Source organism: Pinus tabuliformis, chromosome 4_1 (genome assembly GCF_031772625.1).
Source record: "Pinus tabuliformis cultivar Carrire ecotype Pingquan chromosome 4_1, CPIR1, whole genome shotgun sequence".
Lineage (NCBI taxonomy): Eukaryota > Viridiplantae > Streptophyta > Pinopsida > Pinales > Pinaceae > Pinus > Pinus tabuliformis.
Window position 1 is genome coordinate 32191966 of NC_142303.1, and position 26963 is coordinate 32218928.

The following is a 26963-nucleotide window of genomic DNA, read 5'->3' on the forward strand; positions in this document are numbered from 1 at the left end:
TCAAATATACACAGGTGGACGACTTCAGCTTGATTGGATACTATGATTCAGACTTCGATGGAGACAAAGAAACTGGGGTATCTACTTCAAGATATGCTATGAGTCTTGGATCAGGCGTTGTCTCCTGGAGATCACGCAAACAATCAGTTCCAGCATATTCCACAACAAAAGTAGAATACGTAGCAGCAGTTGAGGCAACCAAAGAAATTGTGTGGCTTAAGAATATTCTTGAAGATTTGCAAGTAAAACAAATACAACCAACTCCACTCATGATTAACAATACCTCTGCAATAAAGTTGGCCAAGAACCCAAAGTTCCATGATCAAACGAAGCACATCAATACTAAATATCATCTGATTGGACATCATGTTGAGGCCAAAACAATCCATCTCCGTCATTGTTCCACTAATGAGCAAATTGCAAACATCTTCACCAAAGTGCTTGGAAGAGAAAAGCTTGAATGATTCAAAATGATGCTTGGACTCACCAACATCCCTTCAGATTAAGGGGGGGAATGTTGACACTTAATCATCAGGATTGGGAAAATAAATGTAATTGATGTAAATAAATAATAAGAAATATGAACAGTCATCGAAAGATGAAGTGAACAGTAACTCCCTCGTGTATATAATAAAGACCACCCTGAAAGAATAAGATATGAATTGATTTGGTGGAGTTACTGCCTGGCCTGACAATTATTGTATATTTTTATTTGCATCATGTTATTAAAGATTAAACATTAATAATAATAATAATTTAATAAAAAAATGTGTACATTAGAAATCTAAAAATATACATAATATTTATACTATATTATTAATTGTTTCCATGATCAAAAAAAGGAAATATAAAATTAAATGTTTTTGAATTATTATTTGAATAATAAGTATTCCAATGGTTATATAGCTTGAGTGGGCCTAATGGTTAAGAACGTGTGTTTCCTCCTAAAAAGTGTGTCCTCCTAAGAAGTGTGTTTCCTCATAAGAAGTGTTGCGGGGAGGTGGGTCTCTTGTCCCACAAACAAAAAGGTCTAATAATTAAAAATTATTAAAAGTTTAAATTGAAAAAAAAAAAGATATCTAAAACATTAAGCAAATTCAATAGAAATTCCAATTTTTCTATTGTTTTATTTATTGCTATTAGAATTCACATATACAATTCTTATAAATAAAAAATAAATAAAATGAAAATTCGCCCAAATATATAAACCACAACCCAAAGTAAAAGTAATAGATAAGTCATTAATATGGAACAAAATACAAAATTCTCAACCTCATCAAAAAGATGTCACCCATATATCAATTTATTTTTCACTAAGCTTGCAACATAAAAAGCAACACATACTAGTTGCATGAGGTGCTCTAAAACTTGGCATAGGAAAATATTGTAGTGGTTGCAAAATGAAATCATAAACAAAAAATAATAATAATAAAACATAAAGTCTACTCAATTAAAAAAAAATTACGAATAAATCGATTCAATTCAATTTATTATATTAAAAATTTGTTTTTATTACAATTTTCCTATTCCTCTACTAGCTGAAGAAGTCAGTAAGGCTTTACTTCCTACCAACCGCTACTCCTAACCTCTAACTCAAACTCAATTTGTGGAGTTGTCTCTTGCCCATGTCAGTTTGTGGAGTTGTCTCTTGCCTATCGGGAATCTCTCACAGAAAATGCAGAATTCCTCCGAGATATCTAAGCAAAAAATCATATTATGCACATCACATTAAAATAAACAATAATATTCAATTTAATTAATAACCATATACAAATTTAATATTTACTATATTTTTTTTTCTAAATTAGCTATCTATCTATGAATGTAACTATATATATGGCCAAATTCATATATTGTAACTATATGTATTATCGAGATTTTAATAAAAATCATATTTCTATATACAAATATATAAAATTTATATAACTATAAACAATGTTATTAAAAATTAACATAGAATTATTAACTTTGAATGTACCAAGTGTGAAGAAGAATCAAATCTCTTGATATATAAACGTTTTCACTCAAAAAAAAAAAAAAAAAAAAAAATAAATAGGAACAATCTAATCCCTTTCCACACTTAACTACATGTAAAGGTATAGCCTAACAATATTTCCCCTTTATTCCAGATATTAAAGAATAAAAAACATTATCATCTTGGGTAAGATTTGCACATAAAACAAAACCCTGTTTTACAATCATCGTTAATTTATTATCTTGCCATCAGGAAACACAAATTATTAGATGTCAATTCTTCATGAAGATAAATTTACGTGAATAGGTACAAAGGTTTTATGGACTTGTTTGTAACCAAAACTTCTGTAAGTATGAAACACACTTGTTCTTGAATAAAGCAAGTTGTCTAACTGATTAGTAGTTAGTTCTGGAACCGGGTAAAGACAGCAAAAGAAATGGTGACAGGATTCCAGAGAATTTTGGATGGCAACAACTCTTCATTCCAGAGAATTTTGGATGGCAACAAATCTTCATGGCATGTATTATGGTTGCACAACCCTCTTAAACTCTTAAGATCTGTTAAACTACACATACAGTATTGTAAGTACTACTATATATATTTGTGCAGTTGACCTGGGGCATTTGCAGCGCTTTTAATGATAATGGGTTATTTAGTGTGTTATAGAAATTCATAACACTGAATATTCAAGCCGATGCTAGCTACTACTTCGCATCACCTCCTTCGTATGTAAAGAAATGTAAACTGATATTAGCTTGCTACCACATTGTACAAAATCCTTACTGGACTCCAGAAAGTGGGACCCTGGGTGAAAAAAATACAATGTAACTGTAGTTGAATACAAAGGAGATCTCATTTGAATATGAATCTCTAACAATCTGACAAAACTTTTGTTTCTCTAATATGCAATCATTGCGCAAAGACTTCTTTGATTTTTCTTTTCTGTTCTTCTGTGAGACTACTTGGGAACAAAACCTCATATGTCACCAATAAGTTCCCTTTATTTGTACTCAGATGTACGGGCATGCCCTCTCCTCGAATGCGCCTGACCTCTTTAGGTTTGGTGATTCCCTACAGACAAACATTACATTTTCTTATAAAATCTGACAATGAATAACTTTGGATCGGGATGAACAGGCTGAATAAATGAAGGTGCCTGAGAAAAACTAAGCACACCAATCAAATAAATCATTATCGAGGTTACTAGGTACTGAAAACTTTTTCATCTTATACTGCCAGACAAAATATCAATCTGATCTATTCTTTCAGCTAAGAAAGACAAAATATCAATCTGATATATTCTTTCAGCTAAGAAAGAGAATTATTGGGACAAATAGGAGAGACGCTATAGAGCCAAACCAAGAAAACAAAATAATGAACTGAAGAAACAAAGACATAAAAAAGGTAAGGCAAGATTGCATTCTTACTTTGGACCCTACAGCCACTAAATGGCCGTCAAGGTGAGGGATACTCTTCTCAAAACCAACAAGAGAATCCCGCTGCATTACAAGTGCTCTCAGTCAGATACATGGAATGACTTGAAAACTGATTTCAAGGACAAGAAAAAGCCTAGCAAATTGTTGTAACCCATATAATTTAGGTTTCAAATCTTGGGAGACAACTGACATAATGTAAAAATTCGTACTAACCAGCGAAATTGTAACTGTAGTGTGTAGGTCATTGCCGTCCCTTCTGAACCTTTCATGTGGTGCCGTATAAATTTTAAACTGCAGAAACATTGTCTCAATTTATTTTAGTTTCAATGCAACTTCAATATTTACAAGCAAATTCTTAGCAAATATCAAACCTTTAGATCACCAGCTTCTCCATCTACAGTAGGTTCCCCATCCTCAAAAAATACTATCTCCTGCAAAAAAACCACCACAGAAGTAACACCAATCAATCAATGCACAACAACCATCCAACATAACAGAAAATAACAGTATATACTCTAAAAATTGGACAAGTGAAACACTTTTGCTCTTCATTGGGTTTGAACAATGGACATTCTTTATCATTTGCAGATATCAAAACAATCTAGGTTTTAACCACCCTGAGGATCATTTAATCACTTACATGAAGTACCATAAGGGACGTGTGATTATTCTAAAACAGATTGCATGTATAATATGTTGGGTATATGTTATATTATTTGCATGACTAACCCACAGGCAACTCATTACATCAGGCACAAGAAGTGGGTTGCAAGGGAACAATAGCCCCTTCCCCTTCCACCTACCCACCCACCCACCATATGCATTAGATAACAATAAAAGGGGTAGATTTTTGCATCCATTTTTGGCAATTTTTGACACAAACGTTTTGCTTTTGGAGGTTTTGTGGCATATGGTGATTCAACCCATGGTTATCTAATTCCGGTTAAGGAACTAAGGTTGTAATCTAATCCAGGTTAATGGATTAGGGGTTTGAATGCCATGGGATCATATATATTGTATTGTAAACAATAAAGTTGATTGATGATAAAAATTAGAGGTGCAGATCTAAACAGTTTGTGGGGTTTCCAGGATAAATTTCTGTGTAATTTGTGACTACAATTGTTTTACTTTTCCGTTTATTAAGAATCCATGTATACATTTGCATTACTATGCCAGCCTAGATCCATCTTAACTCAGGATCTATCAAGATCGAGGGATCAAATCTCTCAAGGTGCAAACCTCCTTTTTGAGTGCAAAACTTGAGGAAAGTTTTGCACCTAGAGAGATTTAATCCCTCTCAACACTTGATAGATCCAGAGTTAAGATGGATCTAGACTGGTTTAACCAAAATATATATATATATATATATCTGCGTGTGTTACATAAAAATACTATCAGCAAAATCATGGGTTCTCAAAACTTGGAGCCCAAAAATTGTCAACAGTAAATTGACTCTATGACCTCAATTTACCTGAACCACCCTAACAATATTTATCAGCATTATTTTTAATTTTAATTTTATTTTAAATAAATTTCTTTTGACTGATTCAAAATGTTTACCTTACATAACATAACAGGACATTACAACATCTGTTTGATATGCCTCTCGACGCAATAAGGTTTAAAACTTACATAATGTACAGTGACAGACATGTGCAGAGGATTCAAACAAAAATACAAGGTTATGATGCATCTGTGCTCGATTTACAAAGATGCCATCTTTATCAATGCAACTCTCGTCTCTGATTGCTAAGATATAACAACAAGAAGAGACAGCAGAGAAATATAAAAAGTAATAAGGTGTGAGCAAATGCATGTAATTAGATTGAAAGTTGAAACTACTCACAAACATTTAAAGTCCTGAAACAATGCACATAGGAACCAAAGGTAGAACAACTAACTGAATTAAAAGTTATATTTGTCTGTTCATAAATTACAAAAATAGCCATTAGGCAACAGAATCAACTACCTGTAAAATATTTAAAAACAAGAAGTTATGCTGGTAAACAGAATCCCCTTGCATACCTGTCCATCTCGCATGCCTTTTTCTATATCAACAGTAATAAACTCGCCTTCTCGTTCATACTTGACATTAGGGCACTCCTCACACACCTGCAAAACTTTTTCCAACTTAGGAACTGTGCCGAGCAAGAGCTTTAATTAGCATTGAGGAATTCAGAACGTTATTTCTCCTGTGCCTTCTAAATAAGGATATTATATCTTGATCCATTTGTGGTTACACGGTGCTAATTCCTACATAAATATTATTCTTATATTGAATGATCCATCTCTGGCTACGAGATTGTAATTCCTAAATAAAGATTATTCAAGTATTGAGTGATCCATTTGTTGTAACTTGTTACATGGTCCTGAGCATGTATTCCATGTTCCCATGAAAACTGCCACAACTAAGAATGGGCATATTCCTGAAAGTAAATTAATAGAGATTTAAATTTTAAACTGACACAGAAACTTTGGCCAAGATTTTGCAATCACAAAGTTTACACAAATCAGTAAAAAACCAATAATCAAATTCCTAAACTCATCATAGTACACACATTATAAACCTTTTTTTTTTTGAAAAAATACAACACCAGGTCATGTCCAAATGTAACGAAAACTTCAAATACTAGGTTGTATAACTTAAAATGTTGCCAAACTTCTCCATGAGTTCTTCCAAAGTCTATCATCTGGATTCTGTAGAACTAATTAATAAGGTAGGTAATGAAGGAATACAGGGCAGAAAACTTATCATTTTATAAAAAGGGGATAAGAGGCATAGCAAGAAGCCCTCTACCTGTTGTGTGATTTGCTGAAACATTCCAGGGCCGATCTGCTTGTGATAAACCTCATTTCTGCAATTACATTGTCTTTTACCAGGAGCTGGCTTCACGACATTCTTTTCCCTCCAGACCTGCAATATTAGCAAGGAAACATGAAGTATCTTGAGTTTTCATAGGATTTTCATATGAACAGCACACATCAAATTTGAGCATTTTAATTTTCCTCTCGACTTGAGCTTTGGGTGATAACTCTATCCTGACAATCTTGACAATCTTCGAGTGCAACGTATTCTAGATGTATTGTACCAAATACCCATTTGATTAGAATGTAATAATGATCCATTAAACTCCCTAAATGATATTCACTTCTCAGAGAGAATGGTAGAAGAACACATTATAGAGGCTTGTTCAAGGAATTAATATGAATGACTGCTAACCATATGAAAAATGCTCAATCATCTAATTCAAATCTACTTCTAGGTCACAACCTCTTCTGAAAAAAAGAATTAACGTGCAAAAAATGACAGAAAAAACAATTGTATGTTGCGAGTCTCTTTGTAACTAGTAAGTTCTTCAGAATAAGAACAAACTTAAGTTTCGAATAACAATCTAATACGAATTAGATTTAATATACAAATTCAGATCAGCTTATACCTTTAATGAACTCCCCATATAAAGATCCTCCAAAGTCGCATGCAAGTCAACTATGACATCATGGCCTTTCGGAGTCTTCTCCTCCTCTTCATCGCCTTGTCCACCACCACCAAAGAAGCTACCATAATAATAAGAAACAATGAAAAATGAGCAACAAATGAAACAATGACTTGTGTCTAGGACAAGAATACCAAGAGACAAAGATAAACTGGCCTAGAAAATCAACTCCTTGAGCCCAAACCACCTCTGATATAATTCCTTCATTATTTTTTCTATTAGTAGTCGCTAGAAGGTTTTGTATTTCATACCAAGGGAAAAAGCCAACTAGTTCATGAACACTACAGAAACGATAATTGCTACTCTGTTACCAGTTTGCACACATTAGGCCGCATATTATTGATGCAACACTTTATTGAGTCCCACATAATTGTGTTAGGATTTACATTTCTTCTTTTGACCTTTTTTCCATTTTGTTTCTAGGTTAAAAAGCCCGGGGAAAACCCCCAAGTAATTCCCCTCATTTCGAGGATGGTACCCAGGGTAAACCCTAGAATCTTCAGGGGACAAGGCCAGTTAACAAGGCTCAAAGCCATTACAACAATATACTTGTTATGAGCTCAACATGTCACTTGCAGGAATTGAACCTGCATAGGGAGGATAACAATCATTCCTCCCAACACCGAAATAAACCCAGTTGACAACACTTCTTTTGACTGTAAAAGCAAAGTGACCTATTAGGAAAAGTCACAGTAAAGCAAAACACAATTGTAATTGTCCTTTACCATTAGCTGAGCCGAGATGTCAAGTGAACTACAGACCTAATATACACATTGAATGAAAAAAAACTTACGCACTCACACCTAAGGCATGTTTTGTTAGAGATATGATTAAACGAAATGGATATATGACATGAAAAGATAAATGATGCTGGCATGTGCACACAATGTTTCAAAACAAATTATATCTTGTCAAGCTCCATTACTCAAATGCAAAAGAGAAAGTCATCTGGAATGCTTGGCAGACAAGTTAATACTCCAATGTACAACTTATCATTAGATGGTCACCTGCCGTAGACAGTGCATATGTTTTAATTCTATTGTGCGTAACGACAAGTTATTTTCTTCAAAAGTGACAAATACAGCACAATGCATTGACGCTGGTAAGTTCAGAGAATTTTACAAAAGAAATATATCTTTTCAAGTTCCATTATTCAAAATGAAAAAGACAGTCACAAGGAAACGTTTGGCAGTCAAGTCAATTTCTCAATATGCTATTTACTTATAGATGGTCTCCTATCGTGGAGACTACAAATGTTTTAAATTCATTTGTGAGAAGTGACTAGTTCTTTTATTACTTTTGCAGTGTCCTTTGTTGTCATTCTTGCTACATTTTGTTATAATTTCAAATGTAACGAATAACCTATATAGTATCGATGAAAGACTTACAGTAAAGAGGCATCAGAGTTGCATCAATCTGCATAATAACACTACTGTGTTCATGCAACACAGATTTTATTCTATAAATATGATATTTACCTGCTAAAAATATCTTGAAAGTTCATGCCACCTCCTCCTCTTCCACCACCATTAGCAGCATGTTGCTTTAGACCTTCTTCCCCATATCTATCATAAATTTCTCTCTTTTCACGATCAGTGAGCACTTCATACGCTGTAAAAAGGGAAGATTGTCATTAATAAAGGCACATCACCTTGAGATACCCAAGACAACATGGTCTGATCAAAGAAGAAAAGTCAAGGGAAATGTGCAATTTGACTTTTTCAAACAGGCCATCATTCATGGAGCAAATTAAAAGAAACGTGACAAAAGCAAGAAACCACGAGGGTCTAGAGAAAACTGTCCTTGTATCAATAGTAAATACAGACATAACACTTAAATCATATGATCTAGCATCGCCGACAAACACAAAAACAAGAAAAGGGACGATATGCACTACTCAAGTCTCTTGAATAGAAAGATTTTCAAGAAAACGAAATGAGATGATTTAAATTTATAAAAACCTACAAGGTCTCCTACAAAAGAAGACCATAACAAACTTAGAACATTGTAAAGTAATAACAGGTCTGAGAAACATTACTCCATCTATATGAGCATTCTTAAATAGATACCGCAATCCAAATTATATGAGCAAACGATAAGAGCTCAATTCCATCAACTTCGATGTATTCATGTGGCTAGCAACAGTGTTAGGAATCTACTAATAATAGTCACTTCTCATGAATAGACCCAAATAGCTGAAATAGATAGAAGATATCCATGATCCCACAAGATGTATTCAATACCATATGTAGTCACAATTGTGCGTGCTATTGCCTGAAAATGCAAGTCCAAGTTGCATTTTCAGAGGCATTCTTTTCAGCAGCATTGCACCAGCATATATGAACTTTGGAGCATGCTATTAGTCATTTGAGATGTGGTGATGAAGATTCATGTGTTTGCCTTTTGCTTCACATGCTAAGACTACTTGCAATATTTTGAGGCAGGTTTTTGTTGTCAAGTTCACATATTTGGAGTCAAGGTTGCACATGTAGCAAACACCTTTTGGCACACTTATCTACAATTTTTCAATTTTTCATGCATAGTTCTCCATTGGAAGGCACTTTTGGGGTGTTTTCAAAGTTTTCAGGGCAGAAGTTATATATTTGAAGGCATTTCTCCCCACTTGGGTTCATGTCACATCACATGAAGCATTTCTACATATGTTGAGGCATGACTCATCATTCTTGTGGACTTTGGACATCATCTACAAGGCAACAAAGAGGTTTCTAGAAAATGCCCCTCATTAAGATTGACAAATGCCACCTAGAAACAAGGTTGCACGAAACGGGGAAACGGGTACGAGTTTCCGAAATGGGAACCGATATGAAACGCGACCTCCCCAGATTTTGGAAACGGGGAAACGCGAATATATATATATATATATATATATATATATATATATATAGGACATTTAAGAAATATGTGCAATCATAAAGCATATATGATACATTCTAATTTATTACATTATGATAAAATTGTCAATTGTCAATGCATAAACTATAAGTCTCTAAATTTACATCACATTTACTCATGAATGATCACATAATGAAAATAGAAATATCCAAAATCAGCCACGAGAAATTTCTAATTTCTTGTCTCGTGCTTGATTGGGAGTCTCCTCCTACATAGTCGAACGACCTTAGTGCTCTTGATTAAATACAAGTTTCATACCTTAGTACCCTACATGCTCTTGATTATTGGGAGTCTCCCCTGCATAGAGGGCTTGGTTCTCTTGATTAAATACAAGTTCCATACCCTAGTACATGATAAAATCCAATGGAAACATTGCAATCCCCCCAATCCTGAAATCCTGAAAAACAGATAAGTCTGTTGGATTTTGAGTGAGATCTAAAATTCTACTTTCTCCATATGAAATCCAATGAGGGCGAAACCACTCTCAAACATGCCGAGTCATTTCATGGCAATGTTAAAAATTTAAGTAAAAGGATGAAATCCTTTATTTTTCATTTTCATCCTTTTACTTTAAGAATTTAACATTACCATGAACTGCATATGCCTCAAACTTCCTGATGAACTGCATATCAACACTAGGGCAAAAGTTCACTTTTATAACTTTAGACAGGCATCTAGAAGCAACTAGAAGTCACTAGGATAACCTAAAAATAAATTAGAAAACAAATTAAAAAAAAACACAAGTAAAATGCTGAAACGCGAGTCGTACGGCCGTGAAACACCACACGCGTTTCAGCATTTCGTACTCGTTTCCATACGGAAACGCCCTCCTGCCCTACATTTCTTGCAACATAGCCTAGAAACCCTCTCATAGTGGTCAATGATACTTCAAGGAAGGAATGCCCATCATTTTGAGGGATATATGGGGGTTTTCATGAAATCAAGGCTCACATGTACAAAAGAAGAGGAACACCCAGGTCAAGAAGATGATGCTTGGCATTCGTGTCCCACATGGCATAAATGAGGACATTTTTTAGGAGAGCTCCATTTAGAAACATCTAGAACAGCTCATTATTGTCCTGTTTCCAAAGAAGAGCATGTATCTTTCAACAGTGTTCAGATTGCCACCAAACCAATGCTGGTAGATGCAGAGTGGCTGCAGCATTTCTGAATTGTGATCATAATATTAAATAGAGATTCCAATAAATATTAAGCGAGTTATGGGAATTTCAAATTTTCAGCCTCAAAATTATAGCTGCATTTGACCATTTCTATTGGAATGCTCCGCCTTTTCTTGAGTTTTATTGCTATTTTGGGAAGAGGAAGCTACTAGATGGTTATCCTTGGAGAGAACACAAGCTAGAAAGGTAACACATGTGGCAGCAAAGACTAAATCAAGCCCTACTTTGTGCATCTTTTCACCCTTAAAGAGGAACACTTGGCTTGAAGGAGACTTCTATACCTTCTTTATGCATTTTAATATTATTTTTGCTATAAGGTTTATGGATCTCAAAATTGCTCAATAATGTTTTATGGCAAAATGTTTGGAGGAGAAGCACCATAAAAGGAAGAGAGCTCTCATTTGCAAAGGCATGGTTGGATGAATGGGATTTCCCCTATAAGCCTAGTTGAAGATGACTTGGGAGGAAGAAGTTAAGGGTCAAGCTCAAGGTAAGGTTTGTCCATTTCTCCTTTCTCTTGCATGGATGACTAGGGCTTTGTAAGAATTGCCATCGTACTCTTCTACTGAAATAATCTTTGCAGAAGGGCATTATTGCTCCAATGAGAGGACACTGGGGCTGAGGTAAAATCCTACCTAGCTCTTGATGTAACCTTGGATAATTGAAGAATTTTTCTGCTGGAATTTTCTGGCTATAGTTGTTCATTCAGTGTTTTAAGTCTGTTGTAAATAAGAAAGAAGATTGTGTGTGGTATTATGGTATATTATAGCTCCTTAATCTAAGGAAGAAGATTAAGTGTGGTATGTTATAGCTCCCTCATCTAAGAAGGAACATTAAGTGTGGTATGTTATAGCTCCTTGATCTCACGGAGAAATCATATTTGAAGATAGATGTCGTTGGCTGATCATTCAATTAGACTGCTATCATATACTATCCAGTTCATCTAGGTTTTCATATGCAGTGGCTTCTCTATTGTTCATGGTTGCACATTGTTACTTGGCAGTAATCTCATGGTTGTGACGATGCATATTGCATAAGGGTCCTCACTTATTCTTCCACAAATCTGAAAATCCATTTTCGACTAATTGTAGCACATAAATGCATGACTTAATTAAATCTTCTCCATCATACTCAAGCCTTTTTGCTCTCTGATTTGACTCAATCACCCAATGGACAAACATGAGCTTTAGTAGTCCATCATCACTGTATTACCTAAATGAAAAAGTATCTTCACTCTACAAATCCAATTTCTATATCAAGCATTGCAAGGGAAGATTTGTAGTCTTATTAGAGAACCCCCCTTGTGCCAAAGAAGAATCGGCCTAAAGTGACAAGGACGACAGCTAAGGTAATAGTGGGTGGTGCCCTCACATTTCCCTAGCGTTTAGGCTTGGTGATCAGACTTATCTCTTGTGCAAATCTTGGAGGTAACAATGTGGATAGTGATGAGAAGAAAAGAAAAATAGATAGATAACAAATGCCTTATTCAAGAAGGGCACTCTCTGCATTTAATACTAAAAAACAGTTCCCTGTGTTGCTTGACACCCAAAGCAAGGCAAAATAGTAGAAGCACAAAGTGATCCTACCAAAACAATCCCTATTCAATAACATGGATAGTCACAATATTGTAGATAGCCATCACTTAAATTCAAGCAAACAACATAGTAGAAGCACAAACTGATCCTACCAAAACAATCCCTATTCAATAACATAGATAGTCACAATATTGTAGATAGCCATCACTTAAATTCAAGCAAGGCAAAATAGTAGAAGCACAAAGTGATCCTACCAAAACAATCCCTATTCAATAACATAGATAGTCACAATATTGTAGATAGCCATCACTTAAATTTTTAACATTACCGTTAATAGTTTTAGGATGTTTGAGAGTGGTTCCAAGTTCCAACCTCATCAGACTTCATATGGAGAGTAGAATTTCATATCCCATTCAAAATTCAGCAGAGCTGACAGTTTTTAGGCTTTTAGGATTGGCAAGATTAAACCATTTACAGTCCACTAGATTGCACAATGACGAATTTTCATGGGATGAATTGTTATTGTTGGGGTATTTTCATTATTATTATTATTATCATTATTATTATAATTTTAGAGACAGGAAACCCTATGCTAGGGACCCCAATGTCCGCCTATCGCCAATTAATTTGCCTAAAATCTGGGGGTGCTTCCACATGTCCACCATGTGAATCTCCCACTCTCACGCTCCCCTGTCCCAAAAACTTGGCGGAACATAGCTTCAAATCTTAGGTTGTATGGCTCAAAGCCCTCAAACAAACAACTAACAACTCTCTAGCTTACAAGAAACTCACATTTCACAAGCTAAGACACAATATAATTTCTCAAATATACCTACTTCTGATACAATCTTGTCACATCACTTGCCATTATGATCATCAACATTGGCCTAAACTATAAGCAATTGTGTACCCTAAATAGGTAGATAGTTCAATGATCAAATCTAATTGGATTATTGACCATCTTCCATAACAATGCCTTGAGTTTGGGTTTTAAGTCTTTAAGGTTGGTTACATCAAGTCTCACTAAACTTTGGTGATCAAATTCGACGTGACCAATGATCAATTCGGGTCCAAGTCTTTAAGGTTGGCTAGATTGTCTCACTACAATTTGGTGATCAAATTTGATATGACCAATGATAAATTAAGACCGCACCATAGCCACTCTAATTTACTAATCCAAATTAGCATATCATACTTAAATCTCAATAGAATAGCATGTCACAATATGCACCTCAACGCACTTCATGTCTAATTGTGCCTAACAACTCTGCATTTGGCTACCTAGGACTACCCTAAACAACACTCAACACCGACACCACGCTAAACTTGCCTTTGTGCACATGGATTTTTTACAACATTTACTAACACTCTTATTCGAGTAAAAATTGTTTTATTTCATAGGTAACATTGTTCTAAACCTTTCAAAATAATATTTCCTCAAGGTTTTAGTGAACATATCTATAAATTGTTCATGTCTTGCAATACCTCAAATAAATTTGGCCTTACAATATCAAATAGTGAATATTAATTTCAATATGTTTGGCACACCAAAAGAAAAACATTCTTCCTCAATTATATAGCACAAATGTTATTAGAACCAACACTAGAATAGAACTAGTTCTCCCCAAAATCATGAACTAGACTGAAACTAAAGGAAAGGCCCAAAAAAAAGAAATAATAGACCATAAAAGATTGAAATTTTGATAAACAAAACAAATATTCTTGCACATCAATGTAGATCCAAGCTATTAGACACCAATTCGGCAAAGTTTTTCTCATGTTTATAGCATGTGAAGGTGATTATAGTAAAATGGCACCAACTTCAATACATATCTTTACAAAAATGCATAAACATTAAGGCTCTAAATGGGCTTAAAAGTCCAAAAAGAATCAAACTACAGCCCACAATCAAATCAAACTACACAATCCTTTTAATCTAGATCTTTTACAACTTTGCATGGGTATGCTCAACATCTTGACTCGATGCCCCTAAAGCTCAAATACCAATTGATGTATCCTATGGCAGTGGAAGTAGTTGCAAGCCCATGCAATTAAAGGGGGCATCACTATGTAGACCAAAATTATGTTGTATGATAATTGTAAGGTTTTTGTATTTTGTATCTTTTTTTAGGGGGGTTGTATTTTGTATTTTGAGTGGGTCAAAATAACCAATTTTGTCTTGAACTAATCAATTTTGAAGACTACTTTGGACAAAATCTACAAGTTGTGTGCACTATGACCTTCAAGAAGTTGACATAGAGGATAACTTCATATTCCATTACCCCATTTATCCTATCCAATTTCTCCTAGAATCTTGACCAAAGATGCCTCGCTTTTCTTTTGGTATCCCAGCCAAATATGCCTAGTTTTATACACGAAGGAGGTCATGGGACTCCATTCCCAAATTATTTGGCCACCCCATAAACCAATCTCCATTAGGACAATCACTTCCTTTTTTGTGGTGCTCTCATCAACCAAAGGTACCAACAAATAGACTAGTAGCAACCTTGCTTCCAATTTCAAATTAGTGAGAAGGCCAGGTACTATCTCTACTTCTCAAAGACCCTATTGACATTGTTGTTCTAGATCTTACACAAATAGTGTTATGAGCTCATTCGGGCCTCATCAACAAGTTGCCTGTTCCAAGTAGCAACACTATATGTAAGGCAAAATTTCTTCCATCTACCCTTTGAGATAGTCTTCTATTCATAGTTCCTCCATTTGGCCTCAAATGTCAGGGGAGCTAGTTCTAGTAGGACCCTGATATCCTTAAATTATTTGTATCTCAGATTTTGAATCCAATCTCCTTGTACAATTTCCTCCAAATATGATCTCTATTATTAGTGTTTAGTGTCCAAGTCTTAGCTTAGATTAGTTTTATATTCTACATCTTGCTTTACATAGGAGTTGGATTTGTACTCATATACTGTATCATCACAATTGTACTTAGAAATCACATTGACCTACTTTTGTGGTCATTCATTGGACATAAATAAAAAAAATTACTCTTATCTTTATATTATCTCATGCGTTAAACCAATAATTGCTAACAATCTTCTTAAGCCAAACTCCTTTGCATGATCCATTCAATGCACTTTTGTACTGAAGCTTTATTGAAGATAAAGCAACTTGCATTACTTCTCACTACTCTAGTTAACAAATGCTAAACTAAATACCAAAAACCAAACCACCATCATGTTGAGAAAATTGTATTCCCTAGTGCAATGTGCCTTTAATATATCTTTGTATTATTTTGTGTTGCCTTTCAATGACTTTCTTTGGGTTCTAACATGTACCTTTATACTAGGCCAACTGCATAACAAATATCACCTCAAATATATAAGACTCTCTACCAATTGTCTATATGGGGGGTCACATTATCTTTACCCATTTCATATTTATCAAGTTTATCCATTAGAGTGTCACATTCCTTGCAATTAGAAATTTTAAACTTCTTGATTGGGTCATTGACATCCTTGGTCGAAGATAGGAAAGTCCCTCCCAAAGTCCTATATTGTACATCTTTCTCTCAAAGTGAGCCCTAGTTATGGATTCTAGACATTGTTTAAACATGCTTTAGATTAGATTCACATTCTTGCTTTCTACATTCTATTTTTATAGCAATTGCTTCCACACTCCCACTTTGTATTGACATCAATGTACTCAACAATCCCTTTGACCTACTTTAGTGGTCACTTGTTAGACATTGATAATATTGTCTTATCTTATCTACATACTTCCATTCCAATATAGAAGTGTAATAAACCATGTTTTGTTTGTTGATGTCATTAGCTCGAACAGGGACTTCTGCATAGTCTTATTATCTAGCATGTAGAAGATGTTAGATTTCCTTTTTGGGTACTTGCTTGAGGGGAGTAACTGATTGTTATGATTTCTTTCCTAATTTGAACTTGGGAAAAGCACATTAATTAATTTAATTAACTAATTTTGGCTATTGGGCTAAGTTTCTAAGGATCTAGATCTAAGCGACTTAGATCTTATCTATACTGTTGATCTAAGTTAGTTAGGAATTAATCCTAGCCATCTATCCCTATGGAGATGAAATTATAAAATAAGCCTACGGGAGAAGTTAAAGACCCATTGTGATTGAGAGAGCGATTTTCTCGAGTGAGATGCTCAACGACTGCAAAGAAGGGAAAGGTGTGCAGCAAGGGTTTTTCAAAAGAGAAATTTGCGGAGGCCAAGATTTTGGGGAGATGCCAAGTTTTCTATGTAGGCCGAAACTGTGAGGAGAGGTCGAGTTACCAATAAAGTTTGCGTGGAAGAAGGGTGGCCAAGTTTTTCACAATGCGCAGGGATCATATAGGTTGAGGCTGAATTTTACAAGTGGAATCCAAAGGCCAAGTATTTTCTAGGAGGGCCAAATTTCCAAAGGTCGAATTTCTCTAGAGGCCAAAAATCATCCAGGTTCAAAGAGTGTTGTGTTTTTTGTGTATTTCTCCGTGGGTCGAAGCCATAATTTTCCAAATTTAATAAAGTTAAGGCATATTTGTTTGGGAAGAATAGGCACTTCAAGCATGGTACTTGAGGATTGATGGGTATCTGTTAGATATGGGATTCATCAAGAGTGAGGCGGATCCCAACTTATATTACATACTTGTTGGAGATGATCCACTCAATCTAATGTTGTATATGGAATACCTCTTCCTTATATTGTTGGAGAAGCTCATAGAGATGTGCAAGCGAGATCTTGCAAGAAAGTTTGAGATAAAGGACATCAGCATGCTACACTACTTTTTGGGATTGGAGGTGTGGCAATAGACACATGAGATCTCCCTTGGACAAGGGAAGTGTGCAATGATCCTGAAGATATTCTAGATGGAAGATTGCAAGCCTATCGACACCCTCAGAAGATGGATGCTTCTCAGTCAAAGTTGTTGGATCTCACATTGTACAAGCAGATGATAGGTTCTTTAATGTATATGGTCAACACTAGACCAAATATTTGCTTTGTTGTGAATACATTGAGCCAATTTAGGGTGGATTCGAGGAGGGTTCATTGGGTGGCAACGAAGCATATGCTCGGGTATCTTCAAGGTACAATGGAGTATGGACTTAGGTATGTCATGAGTGATGGAGTGCAATTAATGGGCTATACAAACTCAAATTGAGTTGGGAATGTTGTACATAGGAAAAGCACCTCAGGGTGTTGCTTTAGCTAGGGATCAACAGTGATTTAATGGTTTAGCAGGAAGCAAAGAGATTAGGCTATGGCTGATCAAGGCTTAGAGACATATAATAGATACTTGGGAAGAACCCAACCACGCACCCAACCACACTGATTGAACTTTCGTTCCACCCATTTCAGTAGTCCTCTGTTCAACAAAGGTTGAGTGCATGGCTGAGTTTTGTGGTTGTGAGGCCACTTGGATTTGCAAGATTCTCATAGGGTTGTTTGGTCTTGAGTTGGACCCGAGGGTAATTCACTGTAACAATCAGGGTTGCATCAAGCTCTCGGAGAATCCAATGTTTCATAATAGGTCCAATCACATAGAGATCAGGTATCACTTCATTAAAGACAAGATCCAAAGGGGAGTTGTGAAGCTTTAGTACATCTCCACGTAGGAGCAGGTGGCAAACATTCTCACCAAGCCCCTAGTGAAGGGCAAGTTTGTGTATTACCGAGATAAGATGGGGGGTAGTGCAAAAAACCTTCCTCGCTAGGAGGGAGTGTTGATGTTATTAGCTCAGACAGGTACTTCTACATAGGCTTGGTGTCTAGCATGCATAAGATCTCAAATTCCCTCTTTAGGTACTTGCTTGAGGAGTAAGTGATTATTATGATTTCTTTCTTAAGTTTAACTTGGGAAAATCACATTAATTAATTTAATTAATTAATGTTGGTTATTGGGCTAAGTTTCTAAGGATAAATAATTTAATTATTTAAGTGACTTAAATCTAATCTATTTTTGATCTATGTGGGTTAGGAATTAGTCCTAGTGATCTATCACTTTGAAGATTGGGGTTCAAGGATTCAACTCAAGATGAAGTTATAAAATAAGCCTAAGGGGGAAGTGAAAGACATGTGATTGAGAAAGAGATTTTCTCAGGGAGTGAGATGCTCAACGACTTAAGAGAAGGAAAAGGTGCCTAGCAAGGGTTTTCCAAAGATAAATTTGTGGAGGCCGAGAATTTGGAGAGAGAGGTTGAATTTACTGTGCAAGCTGAAATTGTGAGGAGAGGCCAAGTTTCCAACCAAGTCCACGTGGAGGAAGGGAGGCTATGTTTTATAGGTGGAATCCAAGATTTACCATGGTCGAGCATTTTCCAGCGGGCTGAAATTCCAAAGGCCAAAAGTCCAATGGGCCAAATTCCAGGGTCAAAGAGTGTTGCATTTTCTAGGTATTTCTCTGTGGGTCAAGGCCCTAATTTTCCAGATTTAATAAAGTGAAGGAAGGTTTGTTTGGGCATAAATTTTTGTTGATTTTCATATTTGATTTCTGCTGCAATTTATTTCTGAAAGTTAAAAATATCAGTTTATTTATTATTAATAGTTTTCACAATTTCATTTGAGCAAAAATAATTTTTGGGTATAAAATAATTGTGGGAGAAAAATAAATTAGACCTTGTATTAAAAGTTAGCAATCTCATCTTAAAAGCATGTGGTAGGTCATGCTCAACTACTTTGATTTTTCCTACCTACAAAAATCAAATCATCAACATGCTCAATAAGCAGTAGCAAATATAAGTCATTTCTCCTGAACATCGCTTACTTGAAGCATCGCATAATTATCTCTCAATGCTTACCTCAATCCATAATACGTATGCAATATACAGACCAATTTCTCCTAGACAATGGACACAAATCTAAGAGGCTATTCCACCTATACTTCTGCAATCCAACCACTCAAAAAGAACATTTCACATACATTTAATGAATTGTCCATCCATACTGAGTCACCAATGCTACCATTATCCTAATGGTAGTCATGTTTGTTAGTTTTTGTAGCATCGAATGTGTTCTAGCCACGAAATTTGGTGGAGAGGCTAGAATACATGAGATCTCCAAGACCCAGAAATCGTTTCTGGAAATTCCACCTAGAAGTGACTTAATTAGATTATTAACCAATTTTTTTATGTTTCCTAAGTCTAAACTTAGGAAAACTAGTTAATTAATCAGTATTAATTAAGTCAAGGTGAAAATCATCTAGAAACTCACGTAGATCGATTCCAAGATGATCCTAGCCATTGATTAAGTTTTAATCTTGGTCGTTGGAGTTCCAACAGTGGAGTGTAAGAGGAAGTCGATGGGCACTTTGAGAATACACTTGAGAGCACCAGAAATTTGATTTCCTTGGCAAATTGATTTCCAGAGTAGCAACAGTCAACTGTCAAAGAGCCAGAGATCAAAGCAGTGAGTGAGGGGAAAGGACAGTGAGTCTGGAGGAGATTTGCCAAATCCGAAGAGGCAACAGCAAGTGACAGAAGTGATCCATGTAGAAGCAACATAGAGACTGCACAGAGGTTGATGCAGACTAGTTCGATTTAGATAAGGAGGAGGTCGATTCAGTTTCGAGAGGCCGGGAAAGTCTTCCAAAGGGTCGGGGAGTCACTTCCAGCAGCAGAGACAAGCTGGACAGCTTGCTCAAAGGCAGTATCAAGCTACACATGTGAAAGACAGCATAGAAGGGCTCATGTTGGAGTTTGGATGGCCAGTTTTTTGTAGAAGCCAGTGCTGGGATTACTTGTGGGGTGAGAGAATTTTTCTCTCTAATTGTTTATGTCAAATACTTGTTGATTGGATTGCCATTTGGGCATCCATTGATTGTACTCATATTTTCACTGCTACATAATAATAAAAACCCCCACTGTTGCACTAGTTTTCCCAAGTTGGGTTTTTACGGGGAATCTTGTCCAGAAACAACAGTGTTATTTTTATGTGTGTGCGCTAGTATTTTCTCAGTTCCAACGCTATTTATTTTCGCAATTTTATTTGTGAAGGTTGCAGTGTGTTTATTTCGATGTTATCGTAGCAATAAACTGAATAATTAATTTATCAATTAAGAGAAATAATACCGCTTACTACAATAGGATTCCCGTATTGGAATTTTCACATGGTATTAGAGCATGAGTGATCAGTCAAGAAGCTCAAAACCGGAGAAGGGAATTTCGGCATTCAGTGGGAGTAGCAGGCCGAAATTATCGAAGGTTGCGTAGTACCTAGATTGGCAATTCAAATTGCAGGGCAAGAGTTCGATTTTCAGTTGCAAGGTTGCAGAAAAATTCGACTTGCCAAATTCAGTGATTCCAACAGTCAGAGGGAGCAACAACAACTCAAATTTTCGCTGAGCAGATTTCTGGTTGGACGTAGAGGGTTTTGCAACAGCAGAATCAGCATCGGGTGGAAGAGAAAAGCACACAAAGGGGGAAAATTTTCCTCGGGGAACTTTGAGTCTTGGGAGTTCGACTTTCCAGTTGCAGATTGGCAGTAGCAGCTAGTAGATCCATGCATTCCAGAAGGGAGTGTGAATAGCAGAGCAGCACCCGAGCACAGGGAAAGAGGGAGTTTTCGACAACTTCAAAGATGGCCACAGTAGGACTTAGAGAGCAGGATAGGATGGATAGCTCCTCCAACTATGTCATCTGGAAGGCTAAGATGTCCTTCCTGTGGATGAATACGGCCTGAAGCTCTACATAGACAATGTTGTGGCAGCTCCCCAGGATGCGGATCAGCTAAAGGAATACAAGAAGGCGATGGCGCGGGCAAAGCGATTGATCCTAGATGGAGTCCGGGACCATATAGTCTCACACATAGCTAGGAAGGATACTACCAAAGAGATGTGGGATGCTCTCTCCACGCTATATCAGGGCACTTACAAGCAGCGGAAGATGTTTCTGGAAGAAAAGCTAAGATGCATAAAGATGCAGAAGGGGGAAGGCAGAGATCCCTTCCTCACCAAGATTCAAGAAGTTCGAGACCAGCTTGCAGTTGTTGGGGCACCGCCTCAACCAACAGAGCTAGTGAGATTGGCACTAAGGAGTGGCAAGTTTTTGTCCGAAGTATTAGAGACAAGCTACCACATTAGGATAGGATGTGGGCCAATTTGCAGCAGGAGGAGTTGGGGCGAGCTTTGCTAAAGAGCTCCATCAGTGGCAGCAGTAGCAACGAACCGAAGGTGGGAAGGAGGAGGAGAATGTGGCCCTCCCATCAAAGGGTCTCAGTCAAGGGCAACGTGAGCAGAGAAAGAAGAAGGACATGTCAAAGGTCAAGTGCTTCAAGTGTGGTAGCTCAGTCACTACAACACGCAATGTCCTCTCAGGAAGAAGGACAAGTCGAAGAAGCGAGACTAGTAGGCAGCATCAGCCAAGATCAACAATTTGACCTCCAGGTTGGAGGAAGACTTCGCGATGTTCACAGATATACCTCCATGAGTGAGGTGGGGATATTTGGTATTGTAGTCCCAAAGAACTACAGAGATTGGGCATGGTCCTTGAGTCGTCCACCTCATGGATCAGTACCTTGCTACAGGGGCCCACAATATACAGTAGCAGGATGGATCAGTGGCAGTTGATGCAGTCAGTTCCAGAGTGACAGTTGCAAACTAGTTGCATTCAGATGCTGAAGAGCTCACTGCAGAGTTGGCAACAGTGCAGAGTGGCACAGTGCAGAGTCAGAAACAACGCAAATTATTCAGAGACAGTGCAAAGGCTAGTAGCAGGGACTCGAGAGACAGATGCATTATACTGAACACAGTTGATTCAATATTTTGGATGCTTTTCAGTTGCAGATGTTGCAATTGCAGCAACAACAAATGAGAGGTAATTACAGTGCAAATGCAGTGTTGCCAACGGTATGGCAGTGTCAACAGCACCACAAACGCAGCATCAGAGTTGCGTAATAGTTGGTGGGCAGCAGTAGCGCGACATCCGTAGCGTAACATAAACGATACAGAGACAGAGTGTTGTGTGAGAGCACCAGAAATTCGATTTCCTTGGCAGATCGATTTCCAAGGTAGCAACAGTCAGTTGTGAGAGCCAGAGATCGAAGCAGTGAGTGAGGGGCAGGGACAGTGAGACCGGAGGAGCTTTTACAAATCCGAAGAGGTAGTAGCAAGTGACAGAAGTGATCCACGCAGAAGCAGCAGAGAGACTGCGCAGAGGCTGACGCAGAGTAGTTGGATTTAGTTGAGGAGGAGGTCGATTCAGTTTCCAAAGGTCGAGAAAGTCTTCTAGAGGGTCGGAGAGTCACTTCCAACAGCAAAGACAGGCTAGACAGCTTGCTCAGAGGCAATATCGAGCCACACGTGTGAGAGACAGTGCAGAAGGGCTCATGCTGTGGTTTGGGCGACCAGTTTTCTATAGAAGCTAGTGCCAGGATTGCTTGTGGGGCGAGAATTTTTTTCTCTAATTGTTTCTATCGAATACCTGTTGATTGGATTGCCAGTTGGGCATCCATAAATTGTACTCAAATTTTCACTGCTGCATAATAATAAAAACCCTCGTTGCTACACGAGTTTTCCCAAGTTGGGCTTTTCTAGGGACTTGTCCAAAAATAACGGTGTTATTTTTATGTGTGTGTGCTAGTATTTTCTCAGTTCCAACACTATTTATTTTCTGCAATTTTATTTGTCAAGGTTGCAGTGTGTTTGTTTTGATGTTTTCGTAGCAATAAACTAAATAATTAATTTATCAGTTTGGAGAAATAATACTAGTTGCTGCAATAGGATTCTGGTATTGGAATTTTCACAATCTTCACTATTGGGACAGAGGTGATACTCATAAGCAATTCCTTTTACATATATCCTTTGACGACCAACAATACTTTATACTTATCTAGAATACCATCAAATTTTGCACTTCGTTTTTCCCTTTTGCATGTTCTCCAACTATTTTTGTCTTATGATCTCACACTATCAAAACTCTCAGTTATGAGCCTAAGTCTTGAAGTGACTTCACTAACCACAGGCATTTTGTACATTGTACTAGGGTGATCAACTTCAAACTCTTATTCATTTTTCTCCAGATCTTCAACTGGTTCTAATTTTTGAGGAAACATGTTCATAGATGCTATGATAATTCTTTGATTCTTTCATAACTACACATCCTTCATCAAATATAACAAGACACTTCTTTCCAAGTTCTCATCTATTAGGTTCCATAATTGATATGCCTTTAAGAAAACAGTAAATACCCTAATGACTACTCCTTTAGAGTGTGCACATAAAGTGTACTTCCATATATCTGCAAATGTTTCAATTATAGACTTACGCCCACTCCATGCTTCTCCATGCTTCCTCTAGTATGATGTCCACAGTGCTTTGGTCAAGCTCCTATTAGTTGAATAGATTGCCCAATTACAAGCTTCTACCCAAAGTTCCAAATTTAAATTCTTATACTTCAACATCTACTAAAGTTAAAAGAGGTTGCAAACTACCTTTTAATGCCCCCTTCCTTCAATAATTCTCAAACTCATTTGACTTGTGCCCTCCACCACCATTAGATCTAACAATTTCTAGTGACTTCCCAATATGTTTCTCCACAAGTGCTTTAAATTCTAAGAAATACTTAAAAACCTTGTCTATGCCCTGGAAAGGAAATCCATACCTTTCTATTGTAATTGTCAATGAATGTTAGGAAATACAACTTGCATCCTTCAAAGTTTTACTCACATAACTATACAAGTAACCACCTCCAAGAGTAACTTAGAGCACCATGCCTTATCCTTAGGAAATCACTCATACATTTGCTTGCCCAAGATATAAGCTTCGCAAAACACTAAAAAATTGCATTTGTGGTAACCAACAAACCATATTAAGCTCGTGCAACAAATTCAAAATATGAAAATTCAGTTGTCCATACCTCAAGTTCCCTTGTCTAATTTAATCAAGTGTTGCTTCCATCATGCATTCCCCATCTTGGTATCCAATTGAAATAGGGCATCTTCTCCATAGCCGTACACTATTCTCTCATGATTCTTCATCTAGTCTCTTATGAATCATTTTCCACCGTCGAATTCAACTTCAACATCTAATTCACAAAAAGAAAATCTTCTAAGCACCAAGGATACAATAAACTTCTTTCAAGTCTAGTGTATCCCTTGTACTCAAGTACATCACCTTCACTTAAAGATTCTAATGTTTTGTCATTGCCAAACTTGATGATCCAAGAGTTTCAAGTTCAAGCTTCCTAAACCAATCTCATCTTCTAGCCATGTATTTAATTGTCTTAGAGTCCATATGACAAGAATCTTTAACAATTTCAATGGCTACAAGTGAATAATAAGTGTGCCTTTCTCCTTCCATTTCTTGGATATTTTCTTTATAACATTATTCGAATGCTCCATTTCTTGTGATTGATCACACTTGCACTTAAAACAATCATGTACATAATGTCTTTTCTTGTTAGAATAATAACAAATGTAATCTTTCCCCTAAGGTTTCTACATGCTTCAATTAGTCCTAGCCTACACATGTGTTCTTACATGTTTTGGTAGTAACCCTTGATATGAACTTTGTTGTTTGAATGTGTTTATGCATTGTTCCTCCTATAGCAACATGCCATTGAACTCAATGAGTGTCAATCTCACAACCTTGCCAATGGCATTCAAATTAGTCAGGAAAGGATAATATACTTTAGTCAATCCATTGATGGATAACACTATAAGGTCTTAGCATATATATTGCCACCAACTACCAAGTTGATAACATACATTTCTCATGTGTGTCAAATAATTAGTGGCATTCTCACCTTAGTCGCCTTGAAGGCATACAACCAATTCCTTAAAAAAAAATATCCTCCTTTGTTGAAGATTTCATACAACTACAAGGTAGTCCAAACTCCAAATCTCATGTGAGAACTATCAATCTCATGATCTATGGACAATTATGATTAGACAAATAGTAAATTTATAATGTATTGTGCATCCTCATCACAAGCTTCAAACTTTACTAATTCAATATCATATGGAAGTTGTCTCCCTTGTGCAGAAGGGAGACCGAGTTGGTATGAAGTGCACAGATCTCTAGCACAGAGGATTAGCAAAGGAAAAGGGAAGTTTTCCCTTACAGTCATAATCATTTTTCTGAAGATTTGTTGAGTCCAATAATAAAAACATCAAGATTACATGTTTTCCTAAGTTGGGGTTTCCTAGGTAAATTTGTTGTGTCTGGTTTTATGGTGTGCTTGTCTTCATTTGTTCTTTATTTTTGTTGCATGGTAGTTAGTAAACACAATATATTTGTGGGTTAAAATTAAAGTACAGTTTTAGCTCTTTGCTTAGAAAAAATTCACAGATTAGATAAGTTTTAAGAAAACTAACAATAATCAACTAGATCTCAATTAGATATGTAGAAAAGTCAACTTTGTTTATTGGAAAAATACAAATGTACAATACAGTTACATACAAATTATCATTTAACATTCCAATCTAAAACTATATGGATCGAGGCCCTCACATAAACAACTAATAGCTTTCTTTTACTCACAAGAAACAAATTCAAATGCTTGCAAGATATAATTTCTCTAGTCTATCTCATTATGAATCATGATACAATCTTGTCACATCACTTAATATAATAATTGTCAACATCAAACCTAAAAATTGAAATGTCATATTCCATAAATAGACAGATAATTTGGTGCTCAAATCCAAATGGGTCATTGATCATCTTCAATAACAATTCCTTGAATTTGAGTTTACCTTCAAGGTTGGGTATGTTAGCTCCCTAATATTTGACTTGATCACTATTTAATTTGGACCATGCCATAACTACTTAACGATTTAATCTAAAACAACATGTTGTGATTGAATCCCAACACACTAGCATGTCAACATATGCATTTTAGTGCACTGTCACATATTTTTTCACCTAGAAACTTCATGCTTAACTAACTTACACTTACATCAAACAACATTGTGCATCCACTCCTAATTTTTGAACACCCCCACACACTCAACTTGCATTTGTACACAAGTTTTTCATCACATTTTCTCAATTGAGAGTGCCCAAGTACAACCTTAAGAGCATCCAAGAGCACAACCTAGAGTGCACAAAAACACCTTGAGAATCACTCCATTTATTCTCTAGGGACCATGCTCCCAAGAATACTTCAAGGAGCACAACCAATCATCTCAAATGAAAATGTCGATTAGGATCATTTCAAGAGAGAAACCTTACAACACTATTGCATGAAAATGTAGTTTAACAACAAAGGTATCACCCCAAGAAGTGCTCACTTGCAACATCAGTACTTATTGATGATCTTGGAGGATGTATCATGTACCTCCTCTTTACTTAAAGAAGATATCCACTAAGACTAGTTCTAACTACTATATGTGTAATATTTCAAAAGAGGTAGGTGAGTTCATAACAAGTCCTTGTCCACCCCTCACCAAAATTCTCTCAAAGCTTGTGTAAATTTGGGTGTTGTATAAATTGTTCATTCTACCATGTGTTATCTTCTAATGA

The 26963-nt window shown here is 36.4% G+C and overlaps 1 protein-coding gene across 1 annotated transcript in view; it reads right to left on the reverse strand.

Annotated features, from left to right (window-relative positions):
• Window positions 1–2703: 2703 nt before the first annotated feature.
• The window catches only part of ATERDJ3B (DNAJ heat shock family protein), a 28761-nt gene continuing 4501 nt past the window's right edge, over window positions 2704–26963 (reverse strand). The window contains exons 3-10 of the mRNA XM_089419153.1: window positions 8384–8516; window positions 6849–6966; window positions 6209–6325; window positions 5437–5523; window positions 3783–3842; window positions 3625–3702; window positions 3403–3474; window positions 2704–3046 (exon numbers count right to left, since the gene is read on the reverse strand). Of these exons, the coding sequence (XP_089275279.1) occupies window positions 2885–3046; window positions 3403–3474; window positions 3625–3702; window positions 3783–3842; window positions 5437–5523; window positions 6209–6325; window positions 6849–6966; window positions 8384–8516 (827 nt within the window). The 3' untranslated portion in view covers window positions 2704–2884. The remainder of the gene's footprint in view (window positions 3047–3402; window positions 3475–3624; window positions 3703–3782; window positions 3843–5436; window positions 5524–6208; window positions 6326–6848; window positions 6967–8383; window positions 8517–26963) is intronic.